Source organism: Canis lupus, chromosome 7 (assembly GCF_003254725.2).
Source record: "Canis lupus dingo isolate Sandy chromosome 7, ASM325472v2, whole genome shotgun sequence".
Taxonomy (NCBI): domain Eukaryota; kingdom Metazoa; phylum Chordata; class Mammalia; order Carnivora; family Canidae; genus Canis; species Canis lupus.
Window position 1 is genome coordinate 54,624,057 of NC_064249.1, and position 18,634 is coordinate 54,642,690.

The 18,634-nt window shown below is 41.4% G+C and overlaps 1 protein-coding gene across 9 annotated transcripts in view; it reads right to left on the reverse strand.

Annotated features, from left to right (window-relative positions):
• The window catches only part of MAPRE2 (microtubule associated protein RP/EB family member 2), a 157,717-nt gene that overhangs the window by 85,788 nt on the left and 53,295 nt on the right, over positions 1–18,634 (reverse strand). The window contains exon 1 of one of the 9 annotated variants that reach the window (XM_025429144.3): positions 7,435–7,731. The exons of 7 other annotated variants lie outside the window; for them this stretch is intronic. In XM_025429144.3, coding sequence (XP_025284929.1) covers positions 7,435–7,553 — 119 coding nt within the window. In that variant the 5' untranslated portion in view covers positions 7,554–7,731. Of the gene's footprint in view, positions 1–7,434; positions 7,732–18,634 lie in introns of those variants that run through there. One more of the 9 variants, XM_025429140.3, reaches the window with a different exon arrangement.

Genomic DNA, 18,634 nt, shown 5'->3' on the forward strand with positions numbered 1-18,634 from the left:
AGGGAGATAAACCTTTCACTTTTCTCAAGCGTCTTCCTGTCAGGGTGAAGGAACCTTACTATGCAAGCCACTCGGCAATGCTCAGACTTGTGCCTCGTGGCTGTGTTAAAACTTACATTCAGAGGTCATGGTAGGGGACACATACATTCAGTTTTCACGTACATGCTCCATTTCTGAAAGCTTTTGAAAATTACAGGACTAATCACTTTACCCCTGGCTGGGTATTAGGACAGTGATCACAAAATTACTTTTCTGGGGTCAGGTGTGGGTCCCCCCCCCTTCTCAGATGCCTCCCACCAAGTGCTGTCCCTAACCCAAGGGGCTTTTCCAGAAGGGGCTGTGCATTATTTATCTCTGCACTGAGGGGGGTGGAGGGTGGCAATAGAAGGAACACTTAACGTGTTCCTGAAAAAAAAAAACTGTGGGAATTTGGGCTTAAATCTCCATTATCGTGTAAAATCCAGAAGTGGAATTTAAAAAACTACATTAACAACAACTTAAAAACATATTTGGCTATTTCAAAACAACAAAAGGGAAATAGATGTGGTGGGGGTGGAGCCCACTTTAGTAGCTTCCCTTTCTCCTGATTTGTTGACCACCACATACAAACCCTGCAAGGAATCATGGGAGTGGGGGTGGGGGCTCTTAAATAAAGGAATACTAGTATTTATAATCAAAGTAAAACTGAGTGTGAGAAAATCTCTCTGACAAGTTCATGCCTCTGGCAGTTTTGACAAGTGACCTCCACTCAGGGCTTTGCCAGGATAAGCTGACACTAAAGAAAAAATTAATGTCTTTAAAGCAAAGCAAAACAAAAACAAATAGTACTTCTAAAAAAAATGGGATCACAGAAATCTAAGGAAGAACACTGGAAGAGAATTTCAGGCTTATGCAACAACACACACTGGCCAGGACCTCTACAAGAGGTCACAAGTTTTAGAGACTTCGATCAATGCACACTATATATTTTTAACTCCTACTTCTCTCTCTCTCTCTCTCAAATCTCTTGCCCTTTTCCTCTTCTGTTCCAAGTCACAGCCAAAATCTGATTTTTTTTTTTTAAGATTTTATTTATTTATTTGAGAGAGCACATTAAGTCAGAGAGCACATGAGCGGGGAGGAGAGGGAGAAGCAGGCAGGGAGTTCCAACACAGGGCTCGATCTCAGGATCCTGAGATCATGACCTGAACCCAAGGCTGATGCCCAACCAAACTGAGCCACCCATGCGCCCCCAAAGCCTGATTCTTTTGACATACTTTCCCTCCTGAACTAAGTCAGGTCTAGAAATAACAACTGAGCTCTAGTCATATTTTCTTTACTGGACAAACTACACAAAGGATACCATCACTAACAGGAGTCATTCACTATCCTCTGTACTTACCACCACCTTCTGCTTTTTTAGAAACACACACACACAAAAATCCTGCCTGAAGAATAAACTTTGTCCTGGTTCAAGTGAGCAAAATTCTAATTAGCCAGGGGAGATCTATCTGACACTGAAAACGCACAAGTATTTTTTTTTTTTAGTAACCTACTAAAAAATTATTTCTTGGTGGCCTATAAAACTCTGTTTAACCTTTACCCCACTATTTACTTTCATTGAAATAAATGAACACCTTTGGGGATGCGTTTAACAAAAACATATTTAGGAAAAATTTGATTCACACTATGGGGTAAAAAGGTGGGTAATTTCAGTTTTTGCCTATATGAATTATAGGTTTCCAGTTTGAAAGAATTCTCTCAACAAAATATAAATTCCAGGGGCCCAAAATACGGAGGTTAAACAGTCAGAATTTTATTTTATTTTTTTTTAACAGACAGAATTTTAAATGAACTAAGAAAAAAGGTTCATATGACCCTGATGGGATGTGTGTGGAGTGTTATGAGGGCTGCCAGAGTAGTGTGTAAGACACTAGAGAGTAGGACACATCCAATTTAGTAGCACGGAGGTTGACAGCTGAATGATAAGCTAAAGTGAGGAAGAATGAAACTCTTCTAACTATATGTATTCTAACATATTTCATTGTGGAAAAAAAGGTACTTTTCCCAAGAGAGGAACAAGCCAATTTTTCCTCTGAGGTGAAAGGGACAAAATTTCAAAGTAAACAAATCTACTCAATCCAGGTTCAACTCTCAGTCTTCCCCAGAACCTGCTATCAAGGGGATTACCCTCTAGCGGTATAAAGGGCCATATGGAGCACCCTGGGAAGCTTCACCAGTTATGTCTGTACGTTTTATGGCATTAAATGATTCAGAAGAATCCTTCACAATGAAGTATCATATATCCTGCTTCTGAATCTGGGAGGATTGGAAGAATGTGATCTCTATACACTAGCCACCGCCCAAAGTTCTATAGCTAACCATGGAGTGGGCTTCTGCAAATCCCAAAGCCACTGTCTGATCTAAGCGCCAGGCCTAAGGCGGTGAGGGTGCATTGACTGCTTCTACTCAGGCCAGGAATGTACACCTAGATGTCTATGGTAGAGCTTGAGAATTCTCTCATGGCAAATCAAGTATTCTCTAGCAATTCTGGCCTTCTAGGGTAGGGCACTGGAGGACTCTCATTTCCCCCTCCACTCCCATTTCGCAACAGGAGATAAATTCCAGCATGCACTTCTGTTAGCATTATGCGTTTTTCAATTAACGAGCTTTCAGTGGCCTTCAATATTCAAGTTCTGACTACCCTACCTGCCTTTCAATGTCCTTGCCTTCTTTTCCACTGCTGCCCAACATGCACCTTGCTGGGCCAATAAAAAAATTCTGATTCTAAAGCCTATACTCTTCTCACCAAAATTTTTGGTCTTCTGCATTGTTTAGCTTCCTGCAGCATACTGGCTTTGAGGGCATCTTTTTCTTCTCTGAGTCTTTGTGGACTGAGGAAATGCAAACCACTTTTGCTATTAGACCAAGCTAAATATTCACAATAAGGTAAATCTGTTACAAAAGGAGTTGTTTATACACCTAACTTCGCTAGAACTCAAGGTCCTTACAGGGCATCTAGCACAGACCTTGGCGAGAGTAGACCCTCAAAAATTTGTCAAATTCTCTAAACCAAATGGAATATTTAGATCAGCCCTAATATTTCCCCCTCCATTACCCTAAGGCGTTACTCATTGCAGCTTCAAGAGGTCCCTATCAATATAGAAATGCTAGGGCATATGGAAATCAACCTCCTAAATTCAGGGGACCATCTCAAGCCACTGTTGAGCTAACACTGAAAAAGATACTACCAGAGACAATTCCTGATAAGCGGAGTGAGCGTCCTGTAACAGAAGTTCTGATGAAGAAGTTAAAAATTAGGCACCTAATAAGCATCAAGTAATCCTTTGATTTTTACAAATATAAAGAAAAATTAGTACAAAAATCACTATTTTTAGAAACTTCCTATGGCAGCAGCAAACTTAGGCAATATGAATGTGTACAGAACAGACAAGTGAAGCTAGACTTGCTGTGTCTCCAACTTTGCTGGACCCAAGGAGCAAGGATCTGAAATCCTACCTTCTTATCAAAGTAAGTCAGGCTACAACAGCCTATATTAAATGGGACATGCTTTCACAACTGTCTTTTACACAGACACAGTATTTCTTTTTGTTTTTCTTAAAAGTTCATTTTTCAAAACTGGCAAAGTTGGGTGGGAGAGCCAATGCGTTAGGCTTAAATTTTAGTTTTGCCTTTCTTTACAGTCCATGTCCTGGGGCCAAGCTGATTTTGTTTTTTTTGGGTTTTTTTTTTTTGTTTTTTTTTTTTTGGTTTTGGTTTTGGTTTTTGGTATTCAGAAACCTATGCTACTGTAGTTGCAAGTTCAAACACCCATGTGGAAACAGTCCCCTGGACTTACACATTTGTTCTTAAAAGCCTGGAGTATGCAAACCAAAATGCAGTGGGCAGAGGGCCAGTTAATAAATCTCATTTCCTACTAGCATCTGCATGAAACAGAGCTATAGGGAGTAGCCTCTCCAGGGAGAGCCAGAGCACGACTCTCATGCTCTGTGAATTCAACAGTGTCACCTCAAATGGCCCACACCACATTTATTTTTTAAGCAGCTCTTAAAATATATATGGATTTCTAGTGCTCATAAATGCAATGAGGAAGCTAAGTCCAAGAAGGCGATCTCACAGTAGTATACATGAACGTTAGAAAAATCCGCACAGCTCTGCTCAGCCATTTATGCACTGGCTCCTTTCGACTGAATTTACTACTGGAGGGATAATTTCCTAAGGGAAGTTGCTCTTTTTTTTAAATTTTTTTAAAAATTTATTTATGATAGAGAGAGAGAGAGAGGCAGAGACACAAACAGAGAGACAAGCAGGCTCCATGCACCAGGAGCCTGATGTGGGACTCGATCCCGGGTTTTCAGGATCACGCCCTGGGCCAAAGGCAGGCGCCAAACCGCTGCGCCACCCAGGGATCCCCGGGAAGTTGCTCTTCCAATCAAAGTACACATGGGTTTCAGTAACGGTGTGCCTGCCACCCTCTCCAGTCCAGGCTGTAAAAATGGCCTCAGTTTTCAGAGATACCTGGAGTAAGATATCTGGGTCATGAACCATATTTGACCCTTATCTATAAACAACCTAGTGCAAACTGTCATGACAATAAGGTCTTTGGCTGGGAAGAGCAGCTACTGGATGGTACTGGATGGAACAGTGCTGTTTTCTAGGTGTCCTCTCCTCTTCTCACCTGTACTACCTCTTGTCCTAGAGCTCCTGGAAGCATCCCCTCTTTTAGTAGTAACAGCATTCTTCTTGTATTTATGTAGATTTTTTAAGAATGTCTTTGTTTTAAATGTTTGAAGTTAACCTCAGTGATTTTGTAAGAATGCAAGGAGATAATCTTACACTTAACGAGCAACTGTAGAAAATAGGGGCCAAAGATAAAGGACCTGCTGGCCCCTACAACTCAGCAAAGGAATCAGGAAGAGAATTTCCTCTGATCATCCCAGGGCTCTGGGCTGACCCAGGCCCTCCAGGGGACTCAAACAGAACTCTTTAAGCACATGTCATTTTTGAGGGTTATAATGAACTCACCCCCAAAGTAAAAATTTGGTTAAATCTATTTCGGCTTGCACAGTACCTTCCAAATTTCCTCTGCAATTAAATGGCAATATTATTCCGGCCTCGGGATGCCAAAATAATTATGGAACGCTTCCTGGATAGAAAAATGTCTCATATTTTTCCTTCCCCTGTGCCCCTCCAAAAAAATAGGTCTTAGTTATACTATACTGGCCATCCCACTCTGAAAGAAAAGCAGACCAAAGAAAACATAGGGTATGTCTGTCTCAGCGTACATCCTTCGTATGACACAATACGAATACAACTTTGGAGGATTCCTTCTTCATTTAACCTATGACACCTCTCACTATGGTGTCCAGTAATCCTATTATATAAAATACAAATGCAATAATGCTCTTACTGACTTAAGAATTTGTCCAGTCAGATATTTTCTTTAAACTCAGTTTTGTTTTTCATTTAATTTCAGGTTCCGTTAAAGGGACTCAGAAAACAAACTGGAAGTAATTTAGGAAATGAAAATAACTTAGATTGAATTGAAAAGGTAACTACGATTTTACTCGGAAGCAATATTTTATCGCCAAAAGGTAGCATTTAACCTTTCCACCAAGTCATTTTCCACTGCCATTTCAAGTTTGTTCATATGACTAATAAAACCCAACGAGGCAACTTCCTTTGGCCTATGTGGTAAAATTCGAACTCCATCTTAAAAGCAACTGCTGTTTACATGGTAGAGACTATATCACTGAAGAAATGAGGGCTTCAAATGTATTACCTATATGAACAGTTGAAACAAGTGAGGTTTAAAAGCAACTCGGGGTTTTGGTTTTTGTTTTTAAATTCTATTTTAGGCTTTGGAATGTTCACAGAGAAAGGTGGATGAGTAAGAGAGAGAAGGGACCCAATGTTCCAATCACAAGGATCTCCAAAAGGAGAGTCCCAGACGCTGTGGACCAATTTTGGTTTATATTAAGAGAATAACAAGCACCCGGACTCTGCAAGGATGCCATGTCAACATATTAGCTAGAACCATAAGGCATGAGACCTCATGGGCACAGCCAAAATTAACTCCAAGTATTTATATAACTGCCAGAGATGACAGGGCAAAGGTTGCTTATAAATTTTTCTTTTTGAATCAGCAAAGAGGGTTTCTTTGGTCAAAGAGAGAGAGAGGAAATGGGGTACTTTGGGTCCTATTTTATAAATACGTCCTATTTACACACACTGAATTTTCTACCCATAATACCATGTGAACGTTTAGATGAAGGCATTAAAAAAAAAAAAAAAAGAAAAGAGTTATTTCCTGTTGCTCACTAGCTGAGAGGATGCGCTTTAGAGGTATGTGTGCTCTGCCTCGAAGCAAAAGCATTGTTAGTGGTTATCAAGGTAACATTTAAAAATAACTAGCCCGCACAAAAGAACTTCAGAGGAAATATGAGGGAAGCGATCAGTCTCCCTTCAAGTCTGGCCTTGGGCTGCATCAGACCCTAGCTGCATTCTCCATTACATTGTTATCCTTATCAAACAATGCAAACAATTTTAATGAGCTTATCTACTAGAACATATTGCCAGATATGCTAATGTAAAAATGATGCCAACCACACTGACCGACTCATTAATCACAAAGCTCACAACACAATGACCAGGATCGGTCCCATCCTCAAATCAGACGTCGGCAAAATAGCAGGAATTACCTTCCTACCGTTTAAAGAAGGGCGGGCTCCCCCACCCATGCGGAGGCTATAAAACTCCCAAGAATACGCTTCACGGCACCCGGTTTCCCCCAGGTCCACTGCAGTCCAGTTTCTTTCTAATAAACCACCGGTTCGATGGGAGAAAATTTTGGTGAATGTCTGACACCGTGACCTCTGCTGTCAATCCCTGCACCAATCAGCGAGCAGAATTCTTACAAAGCTCCATCAATCTGGCGGTTTAACATCACGGACTGCAGCTTCATCTAGAGGATTCCATCTTTCCTGCACACACACACACACACACGCACACACGCACACACACCAGGGCGAGCGCAAACATTTTTCTCGCCATCCTCCTGTAGTCCCTGCCCTGAGGCACAGCCTGCCCACTGGTTCCTTTAAAATGTGAAGGAAAGGACGAAAGGAAGTGCTACAGCCTGTCTCCCTTTGGGGGGGGGGGGGGCTGCTTGCATTTTTATCAGTGTGGAGGGAAGGCGGTGGAGGGAGACCCCTCGCAGGCGGCAAACCTATTCACACAACGCCCTCCGTCTGCATTCGTGAAGCCTCCACGCTCAACCAACATGACACATGCAAACAGACGGCAGAGGATCCCAGGCGCGCCGGCGAACGCGCGTCTGCAGCCCGCTGCGGGCGCAGGGTCCGCTCCATTATATAACGGGCCGGATTTCCGCGCGCCCCCGCCCGGCGCCGCGCCCGGTGCCAGCCCCATTACCTGTAGGAACGCTCCCCGCGCACTGTGTGCTTCCGGAAAGGGATGATGGTCCCGTTATCCTGGATGATGTCGTTGTTGTTCTCGCCATTTGGGGACAGCGTTTGGGTCGGACCAGGCATTGGCGCACTCCCGAGGAAGGGAACAAACCGCGGTGGGCTGGCTGGGGAGGAAGGTGGCCGCGTCGCGTCTTCCCGCTCGCCTGCTCCGCGCGCAGACCGTGCCTGCCTGCCGCCCGCCCGCTCGCTGGCTCCCTGCTCCGCGCTCGCCTCCGCCCCGCCCTCCTGCGTCCCGCCCTCCCGGCTGCTGACGTCAGAGCGCCGGCAGCAGCTCCGGGTCACGTGGCCCGGCCCGTCTCCATAGCAACCCGCTAACTCATCACCTCGCCTCAATTCGCACAGGGCCGAGGCGTGACCGTGCCAGCGGCTGCAGGCAGGCACCCGGGCAGGCCTACATCTGGCATGTAAAACCCCAGGCCACCCCCAGCCCCCCTCACGCACTCGCCTCGTCTGAAAACCAGCTCTTCCTCTAACCATTTCCTTTCCGACCCGTGCTCCAACTGCAGCTGTGTACACAAAAGACCGATTCAGGCAGAGGGGTGTGGGAGACCCTTTAACTCCTTCAATTCCAAGTTCTTGGAGCATTCGAATTAAACTCGGTCTGGTTGCAAAAAAAAAAAAAATATGTGTGTGTGTGTGTGTGTGTATATATATATATTGGCTAAATATATATATATATATATGAAAGATCTGGTTGGCCTGATCCAGAAAATGTACCAGACTAAGGCGGTTCAGATTTCCAGCTTCCTCCCCACCCCACCCCCATTCTCTTTAACAGCAGCAACCTCCTCCCCAAAGAAGCCCCAAACCTGAAAACCTAAGAAGAAGCTGTGTTTCCTTCTAATCAATGTAGCCTTTACTTTAATAAGGTGAAGAGTAAAGATTGCAAATGAAGAGATTTTCTGCACAAAAGAATCCTCAAAGAGGGTTTAAAAAAACGGCCACCGTTTTAGATCCTGATGGTTACCCGAGACTCCCCAATTGAAATTCTTCAACTGCCTCTTGATACAGATTATTAACTCCTTGTCATTTATTTTATTCTCATTTGAATTAAACAAGTCAGCACTCAATTTAGTATTTGGAAGCTCTCAACATTCTAGCTGGTCTATATCATTGCAGTGCAGTTTTCAAACACATTGGCAGTGAGACAAGTACTATTAGTATCATCCCTATTTTAAAATGAGTAAACTAGTGAGATTAAGTAACTTGCTCAAGGTCACAGAATTAGGAAGTGGTGAACTGGAACATCGAAATGACATGCTTTTCTCAATGTGATTGGATGGTACTGATCTATATTTAATGGGGGCTCATAAATATAGATCAAGGTAAGAATCAAGTACTTTATGTACACTCTCAACATGACCACTGTGAAAAAAGCTGTGAACAGAATTGCTAGTACTAGGCAAAGTTGATGGATTAGATTATAAACTCTCAACAAACCCCAGATGCATCCACTGCTTTCCTCCAGAGAAGAGAGACTTAAAAGGATACTCTGCTTATCAAAAGCGGTCTCCGACCTTTTGTGAGATAAGAAGGGAAGAAATGGGGGGTAATAAAGGATAGCATTACTATATGCAGCAGAAAGTACAAGGCTATGTGATTCACCCATTCACATTACTGTATGGTTTATCAGCTTTATCATTTTGTGCTATAGAAGTTAAAAAAACAAAACAAAACAAAAAAAAAGAACCTTGTCATTTCTGACAATTCTCCAGCCTATCTCCCTGGTAATGAGTTATTTCTGGCATCAAGCTTCTAGAATTAGAATCAAATAGTTCACAACCCAGATGGCAATGATAATCTCAAGCAAGGGGAGATTTTTCCTATTTCATATTCTTCTTTTGGGCTATGTTTTAATAATTTTATTTTTCTATCTTTCCAGTGAACTCACAGTGGACAAGTTGATATTTGTTTTAATCCATATCTCAGCTTACATGAGATTTTTCCCCCCTCATGCAGTCAGGATCCACTTCTGACTTAAGACTGGCAAAATACACAGATAAATATATCTAAGTAAAAGATACACTGCAGATTGAAGAGGCTTGAGAGAGTAGACATCACTAGGAAGATCTAGAGTTCCTCTTACTATTTCTGTTATCTGCCCCGTGGTTGTCGATTTCCTTACTAATTTGTTCCCTTTCATAAAAGCTTCCCCTTTCTTTGGTGATAGTCTGAAGGTGAAAAGCATAGTCTACAAATCAAGTATTTAGTGTTTTTAGAGTACATCCTCTCATTTTGGATTCTTTAGTACAGCTTACTTCTTCATGATCCCATATTTAAGTAATACAGTGTCCAGTGAGGACTACATTTGTCAGAATTTGATTGTATAGTTCATTGGCTAAATCAACTTATTTTGTGGAGATAATACTCCACGGTTCTATGCTGCTCATGAAGGAGAGGACTATGGCCAAGAATTTGGCTTGAGGGGAGGAGTTAGTGAGTCAGGTGAAAGAGGTACCTAAGAGTCCTTGTAAATCTCCCTTTAAGACTGCTGTGAGCCATGTTACTCTCAAGGGTCCCAGAGAGCTCCAGAGACCTGTGATTACCCTCTAAGACATTGGGTAACCGAGGTAATAATTTGAAAATACTAAGCAGATGTGTTTTCATTCCTTTCCCCATAAATCAAGTAGGCTGGCAGCCATTCTCCTGTTTAGCCCTAGGGAAAAGGAGAGGGCAGATTCCACTTTGGGAAGGAGGATGCAGGATACGGGAATGTGCAAAAAAGGCAGGAAGAGGGAGGAAGGAGTCTACCCCTTCCAAATCCGATTGAGTGTAGAAAGGAAGAGATGAAAGGAAGCAAAAGCAGGTTCCCAAAGGGAGATGATAGAAAGGCTTGGCTTTGTTCTTAGCCTTAGAGACTAACTTTGACCTCCTTTCCCACTTGAAACTCCGAGAAAAATCACCTCAAGCAGTACCCCCCCACCCCACCCCCGTTACATACCTCCCTCCTCAAGCAAGATAGGTCCCAGTACAATAAAGACTAAAAGCAGTGGCTTGGTATGGCTAGGTAGAAGGGTTAGGGACAGGGAAGGTTATCTGAAAGATTGCACAGGGCCACCTGGGTGGCTCAGTGGTGGAGTATCTGCCTTCTGCTCAGGGCTTGATGCCAGGGTCCTGGGATCCAGTCCCGCATGGGGCTCCCCATAGGGAGCCTGCTTCTCCCTCTGCCTGTGTCTCTGCCTCTCTCTGTCTTTCGTGAATAAATAAAATCTTTAAAAATAAATAAATAAATGAACAATCACCCAAGAGTTGGAGCTATTCAAAGACAGTCGAAATTGCAAGAGGCTCTAACTCTATCTATAAATTGGCAAGTTTAAAACTATTTGTGTCCCCACCTCTCAGTAGGGTGAGGACAGTCACACAGATTATAGAAAAAATAACCATGCTAAAGCATCTATGAATATTTGATTGTGGAATAAGATTTTTGTCTTATGTACATAGGCAATTCTAAAATAAAATATATGCAGACCATACATCTCCAACTATCCCATGGAGAAATGGCTCCTCTCATCAAACATCATGATTAAAATTGGGGTTCTGGAGTCAGGCAGACTAGGGTCACCTGCTTAGTTTCACTACATGCTGGCTGTGTGACCTGAGCAAGTTACTTTACATCTTTAAGATTTGGTTTCTTCACTTTCCTCACCTAGAAAGTAGGTGTAATAATACTGGTTTCATAGGTTGCTATGGAGATTACATTACAGAATATATTTAAGGCAGTTAACATGGTATTTGGCATAAGATAAACGCTCTTTAGTGTTAAATGTTATTTTAAAACAACATGTAAGGTGTCTCTTGTGTATTAGAAGCTGGTACAACAAGAAGAGAAGTCCCAGGCTCTGTCCTCAAGGAACTCATGGGGTTGTGAGCAAGATAAAAATGCCAGCAATTATGATACATCATAATGCTGTAATAATGGTACCATACAGGGTGATATAGGCCCATGGAAGATGAGCGCCTACTTCAGAAAGGAAATTAGGAAGTAAGACTGCAATGTTCCCCCAAGGAACTATCACCTAATCCTGATGAGTAATAATTATAACCTTTTTTTGTCACTTCCTATGTGCAAGATAGAATATAAAATCCTTTAGGGTAGCTCCGACTGTTTTGTTCACTGCTCCCTCTGCAACTCCTAGAATGGAGCCTGGCAGCCAGTGGGCATGAAACGAGTACAAAACTCTTTTAGTTATTCAACAAATTCTTAATTTGATTCTCACAAAAACCCTACTGACAAAATTGAGGCCAAAAGAATAGCAATTTTCCCAGTATTGGATATCAGGTTTTCTTGGCCCCAAAGTTCATATGCTCATCCATTAGGCTGTGTTGCATTTAAAGTGGAAACAGTAGTATAGTGGGAAGATAAAGGATTTCTCAAGCAGATATACTCGGGTAGGTAGGAAAGGATGTGAGGTCTCTGGGAAACAGCAATTTGTTGAGTATAGACCAAGAGCACATAATGGCAGGAGATAAGGCAAGGACCAGGCACAGAACAGTGCTGTGGCCGAGCTAAGAAGCTTGACCTTAGGGGGATCTCTGGGTGGCTCAGTGGTTTGGCGTCTGCCTTCGGCCCAGGGCATGATCCTGGAGTCCTGGGATTGAGTCCCACATTGGGCTCCCTGCATGGAGCCTGCTTCTCCTTCTGCCTGTGTCTCTGCCTCTCTGTGTGTGTGTGTGTCTCTCATGAATAAATAAAATTAAAAAAAAAAAGAAGAAGCTTGACCTTAATTCTGAAGGTGTTTTAGAACTATGAAGTGCATTATGGAGAGAAATTAATGGTGAAATTTGCATATCACAAAGGTCTGGTGTTGGTAGTAGTGGGGAGAATATATCAGAGAAGACTAAAATGAATCAGTGATGAAGGCCTAAACGAAAACACTGGACAAGGAGCTGTAGAAGAAAGCACAGATCTGAGCTCTGCAGAGGGCTTAAAAGTTAGGATTTTTTGACTAATTGGATGTGGGCATCATCATTGATGGAGGTTATGGGTGGGTAGTGAAGGAGAAAGACCTTTCATATGAATCCCAAGATTATGGCTTGAGTGACCAAGTGGATAATGGTATCATCTATCATGCTAGGAAATACAGATTGAATTGCCCTTCTGGAAGAAAAGTTCTCAATGTGTTTGGACATAGAAAAATACTTCTAGTAATTCTAGGACATCTCAGTGGTGAGAATGAGCAGTTATTGGGCTTTACATATAGCAGGTGTTCATTAAATATTTGTTGACTAAGGGAATGTGTATGGGCCCTTGAATTTATTTGGTATGTTTGAGTTGGAGATACATAGGATTTGGAGGAAATTATCTCATAGGTGATAATTGAAGCTGTGGGTGTTGGTACCCTCAAAGAGAAAGAGAAGGCTTGGCAAGGAACTCTTGAGAAGCCCAGTGATACAAGACAAGCCTTCAAAGACAGACTGAGAAGGGGGTGCCTGGGTGTCTCAGTAGGTTGAGTGTCTGCTTTTGGCTTGGGTCCTGATCTCAGGGTTCTGGGATCAAGCCTGTGTGGGCTCCCTGCTAGGTGCCAAGTCTGCTCCTTCCCCCTGCTTGTGCTCTCCTTTTCAAATAATAAATAAATAAAATCTTTAAAAAAAAGACTGGGGAAGATTTTTGCCTGCTGGGACAAATCAAAGAGGGAGTGGTTTTGCTCTGCCCAAGGGAAAAACAAGTTTCAGAGAGAGGTCTCTTGGGCTACACGTCACAAAGTTTGAATAATGTAAGGGCAGAGGAGGGTTTCCTGGATTTTGTGAGGTACTCTCAAAGATATTTTTAAGAGGCTGGATTTCAGATCAGACCCCATCAATGATTTCTGAAGAAAATAAATATTCTAGTAGGGAGAACTGTAATCCTCTGCAAAATCACCAATATTCTGACTAATCCAAGACCTTCAAGGAAGGAGGAGATATTAAATCATGGTTCATACATACTATCAGCAACTAATTAGAATCAATAAGTATTTGCACTAAAAAAGTTCCCAGCAATATTAGAGGGGCCAAGATGTTCATAAATGAGCACCTGTTAGGCACCAGATGAACTGACCCTTCTTCTGACCTCCCATTTTAGTGGGGTCATGACCCTCCCTCCAATGGTAAAACAAATATTTAAAATGGATGTTTGGAGAACAGGATTACTAAGGCAGACCCAGAAGATACAGAACCAGGAGAGCAACAAGCAAAAAAAAAAAAAAAAAAAAAAAAGGAAACCATCAGATATCTCAACACACAGTCCACTCAAGTGGAACTGGGCAGATTTTAATATTCAGAGTTCCTAGGCTATCACACATTCATGTTTCTCTTGAGACTTCAGCCCGTGAGTACCGCCAAAGTCCTTGTCTCTCTACTGCTCCAGCATGTGAAGTTCATCTAGAACAGGGATTTTGTATTATCTTGGATTTGAGAAATCCAAAAGACAATAGCAGAGAAGATATGAAATCATTAGTCAGGAATGGATGTTAATCCTGATTCCATCCCCAAAGCCCCTACTCATCACAAATGCCTTTCCAGGTGAAAACGTGTTCACTGAAGCTGATAATCGCTGCTGTCAAAGGCATTCACAGCTGTCACACCACTTTAGATGGGGGCTTCCTTAGATTGTTATCACCTCCTATTGCAGACAGGGTTCCACTTAGCAGTCACATTGCTTCCCTGGGACTAGTAATTTCTCCCATGCGTATGTCCTAGGACATTTTCCAGTAGAGAATGGCAGGGACAGGTTATCAATCAATGGTTTAAAATATGCTCCATATCCAAAATGATAGCAGGAGAATAAATATACAATTGGCCAGCCAGGGGTGCTGGCCCTGAAATTGCATTGGTGGCATAGAAATGTATTTGGGATTGGCTCTTGTTCACTACTTTTAACCCCAAGGCATAGCAGATTTTATTAATTCCTTCTTCAGATCTGATGAGAATTTTATGATATGTAGATACCTCCTGGTTTTTAATAACACCATTTTACTTAAAATTGGTGGATTTCCTCCACATGAAGCCAACCTAAAAGGTGTGCTCATCCATGATTGACTTTTGAAATTGCTTGTTCTTGGAGATTACTTTTCAGCCATATTTTTATAGCTATGCTGATATGCTCATGCAGAATTTTGCAAGCATCCTCCCTACCTACTAGTAAAATAGCAAGGTTTTCATAATGTCAAGACACAGAACATGCCACTGCCTAGGCTGCCTCTGTGTGCTGGAACTTTCTAATTTGCCTTTCCTTGGATTTTCTCAAGCTTGGACTTAATTTTGTGGAATAATTCATAGAACATGATGAGAATGCAATTTAAAAACACTCAGGGCATTATGATTTCTGTAATCATTCAATCAAATCTGTGCAATGTGAGGTTTCAGTCTATTAAATAAAAATGTGCTTTTGAATTATACCAGCTGGCTGAATTTAAGAGCCTTAAATATGTTTTCCATAAAAATACAATGTCATAAATGTTAATTGAAGAATGTATTAAGTATTACAGAAATATAGAAAATAAAGCAACCATGCCTGGGGAAGCAGGAAAAAACCTTACCAAGGCAGTGATATTTCTATCAGGGCTCATTCAACAATTATTTATAGGGCACCTACTATGTGCCAGGAACAATTCTAAGCACTGAATATACAGAAATTAACAAAATAGACAAGATTCTCTGCCCTCATGGAACTTACACTCAAGTGAATGTTTATGTCATGTGGGAGAAGAGAGGACTTCAGAAAGGTACAGAGGGACCAGACTATACAGGGCTCTGAATGGCCATTGTAAAGGTTTGACTTAAAACAAAAGTCAGAAACCATTTATTTGTAGGAGTGGTAGCAGCATCTGCTGACAGAGATGTGGAATTTTAACAATAACAACAGCAACATCTAATATTTATTCAATACTTTTTAATGGGCCAAATGTGATGCCTTAATCAAGTAGGTATTTTAGTCTTCAGAAACTTAAAAGGAGTGGTTTTAAATCTCCCTTGTCTGAGGAGGTAACCAGTTAAAAATAACTTAGCCTGATCACCAGCCAGGAAGTGGCAAAGCTGGGCAGGAACATACCTGCCAGGTGTCAAAGTCATCATTCTTATTCACTGACAACAACCTGCCTTCCATAAAGCCTGGTAAAACCTGAGCGTAAGAATGCAGAATCTAAGGTTGGGGAATAGCAGGGATGAGACATCAGATGGATGTAGAAGCAAGAGAATGTAGATTGCTGCCCTAAAGGCAATTAATTCAGTCTAGGGAACAAGGAGGTAAAGCCAGAAAAAGACGTGAAGGCAGGGGCACCAGGAAAGGATGGGAAGCTGTACAAAAAAGCACTATCGTAGGATTAAGGGATTGGAAGGAGTGGAAAGATAGGAATTTAAACTTATGGTTAAGGAAAAGATGGAGGAAGGCAAGGAGGAAGAGATACCAGGCCTTGGGGTTGGCAGTATATATGATTAATAGGAAAAAATAATTTTCTTACCCTTATTGATAATAATTAACCTTTTTTCCCCTGAATAAACCTCAACTATTTTTGCCCATTTCTTTGATATCTTCCGGAGGGGAGAGAATACCACAGGCTTTTTTTTTTTTTTTTTTTTTGGTACTTATTTTCAAAGTTAAAATCTGCTTTCATCTTCACTATGCCAAAATTGTTGTAGTTCAACCATTCCAGCTATAGACTTGCCTATTTGAGGGCTTTTACAGATATGTATCTGAGCCCAAGTTCAGGAAATTCCTTTATTTCCTTCTCCTATTTTATTTCCATGTTTAAATTAAGCACATCTTGGTGAACTGACTGAGTAGGACAACGAAAGAAGGACAAAGGGCATCTTGGGCTCAACTGGGTGGCAAGAGAAATGTAGAGACTGTAGGTAGCATTAACAAATAATCTTCCAAAAAACCAACCCTCCCGCCCCCCCCCCCCCCCAAAAAAAAAATCTTCCAGAAGGCTCAGAAGCTTTCAAGACAGTATTTCCTTAGGGCTCCCAAAAGTCATCTAACTCATTTGGTTTTATTTCTGACTTTGATATTAAAAAGTTCAAACTGGGTGATGGGACTCATTAATATAAATGTGAAGCCAGGGGGCAGGGTTACACAGGTGGTGAAGATCCAGTAGTTCTAACAGGTACCAGTGGCCTTCAGAGTTTCAGAACTGCCCAGAACTCAGGCCACCAATGGCAACAAGGGACACTGGGAGGGTGGGTCTTCCAGAGCTGGGGCTTCTCTGTCAAGTCTGGTGTACATGGCAGCAGGATTGTGGCTCACTGATGTCTCCTCTACAGAGTGTCAAGGGAACATGAGGCCAGCAGCTGGGAAGCAGTGTGAGTAATGAAAGAGAAATTCCCCAATTTCTGACCTCATCCAAATAAAATTTTTAAGAAGAAAATTAAAGAAGCTTAGTTCATTAAAAAAAAATGTAAATAAGTTTCTATCAGAACTATTTTAATTAGGGATCCCTGGGTGGCTCAACGGTTTAGCACCTGCCTTCAGCCCAGGGCGTGATCCTGGAGTCCCAGGATCGAGTCCCACATCAGGCTCGATGCATGGAACCTGCTTCCCCCTTTGCCTGTGTCTCTGCCTCTGTCTCTTTCTGTGTCTCTCATGAATAAATAAATAAAATCTTTAAAAAAAAATTAATTAGAGCTTATATTTTGTTTAATCAAGACCTTATAAGGCCAAGTACCTTCATGTCCTCAATACACATTCACTGAACATCTACAGAACATGAAGGGTCCAAATACAGAGTATAGCATGTGAAAACAAAGGGTCACCTTCAGCTAGCTTCCATTTAATTTCTATATGAAGTTATCAGATTCTTAGGAAATACAAAAGAATCTTAGTCTCAACAACATATGGAAAGCCACAATGAGTTAATAGTCAGCTGATAGAATTACAATCAAGGGATTAGCTCTCCTACACTGCCTCTCATGCTCTCCCTTAAACCCCTAATTCCAGTCTTTAGAGAGGATCCTATCAGCCTTCAAGGATGCAAGGACAGGATCATTATAAACCAGAAGCAATGGTATGTCTAGTGATTTTTTATTATTCTTGTCTTTCCATCTTTCTGGGAACTATTCCTTCAAGCCTTGTGATTCTAGTAGAGTTTGCCAATTATAATATTCCATCTTCCTGGCTCTAAGGATTGGTTCTGAGTTAGGCCTATGATCAAGGTATTTAGAATATCTCTCTAGCATTAAAAACAAAAAAGCTGTAGAGAGAGAGAGAGAGAGAGAGAGAGAGAGAGAGTGTGTGTGTGTGTGTGCACTTGCCTATGTGCTTGGCAGGGTAGGGGTGGGTATGCAGAGATAATACCCTTCTTATTAAGATAGCACTTTAGAATTGAGAAAATACAGTATAAATTGTGAGGCAGAAATAAAAGGCATCCAAATCAGAAAGAAAGAAAGAAAACTGTCACTATTTGCAGATGACATGATGTTACATAGAAAAACCCCCAAAGACTCCATGAAAAACTTGTTAGAATAAGTGAATTTAGTAAAGTTGCAGAGAACAAAATTAATATACAGAAGCCAGTTGCGTTTCTATATACTAATCAACTATCAGAAAGAGAAATTAACAATCTCATTTACGATGGCATCACAATGAATAAAATATCTAGAGGTAAATTTAACCAAGGAGGTAAAAGACCTATACACTGAAAATTGTAAGGCACTGATAAAAGAAATTGAAGACACAAATGGGTATTCCTTGCTCATGGATAATATTGTTAAAATGTTCATACTATCTAAAGCAGTCTACAAATGTAATGAAATTCCTATCAAAGTTCCAATGGCATTTTTCAAAAAAGTAAAAAAAACAATACTAATGTTTATATGAAATCACAGAAGACCCAGAAGAAACCAAGAAATCATAAGGATAAATCTGGAGGCATCACACTTCCTGCAGTTATAGTATAAAAAGGGTACTAATCAAAACAGTGTGGTACTTGCACAAAAACAGACACATAGACAAATGGAATGAATAGAGAGCCCAGAAATAAACCTATACTTTTGGAATTTTTTTTAAAGATTCTTTTTTTTTTTTAATTTTAGAGAGTGTGCATAGAGGAGGGGGGAGGGGCAGAGAAGCAGATAGAATCTTAGACTCCTGGCCTAGGACAGAGCCCCATGTGGGGCTTCTTCCACAACGCCAAAATCATGACCCCAGCCAAAATCAAGACTAGACCACT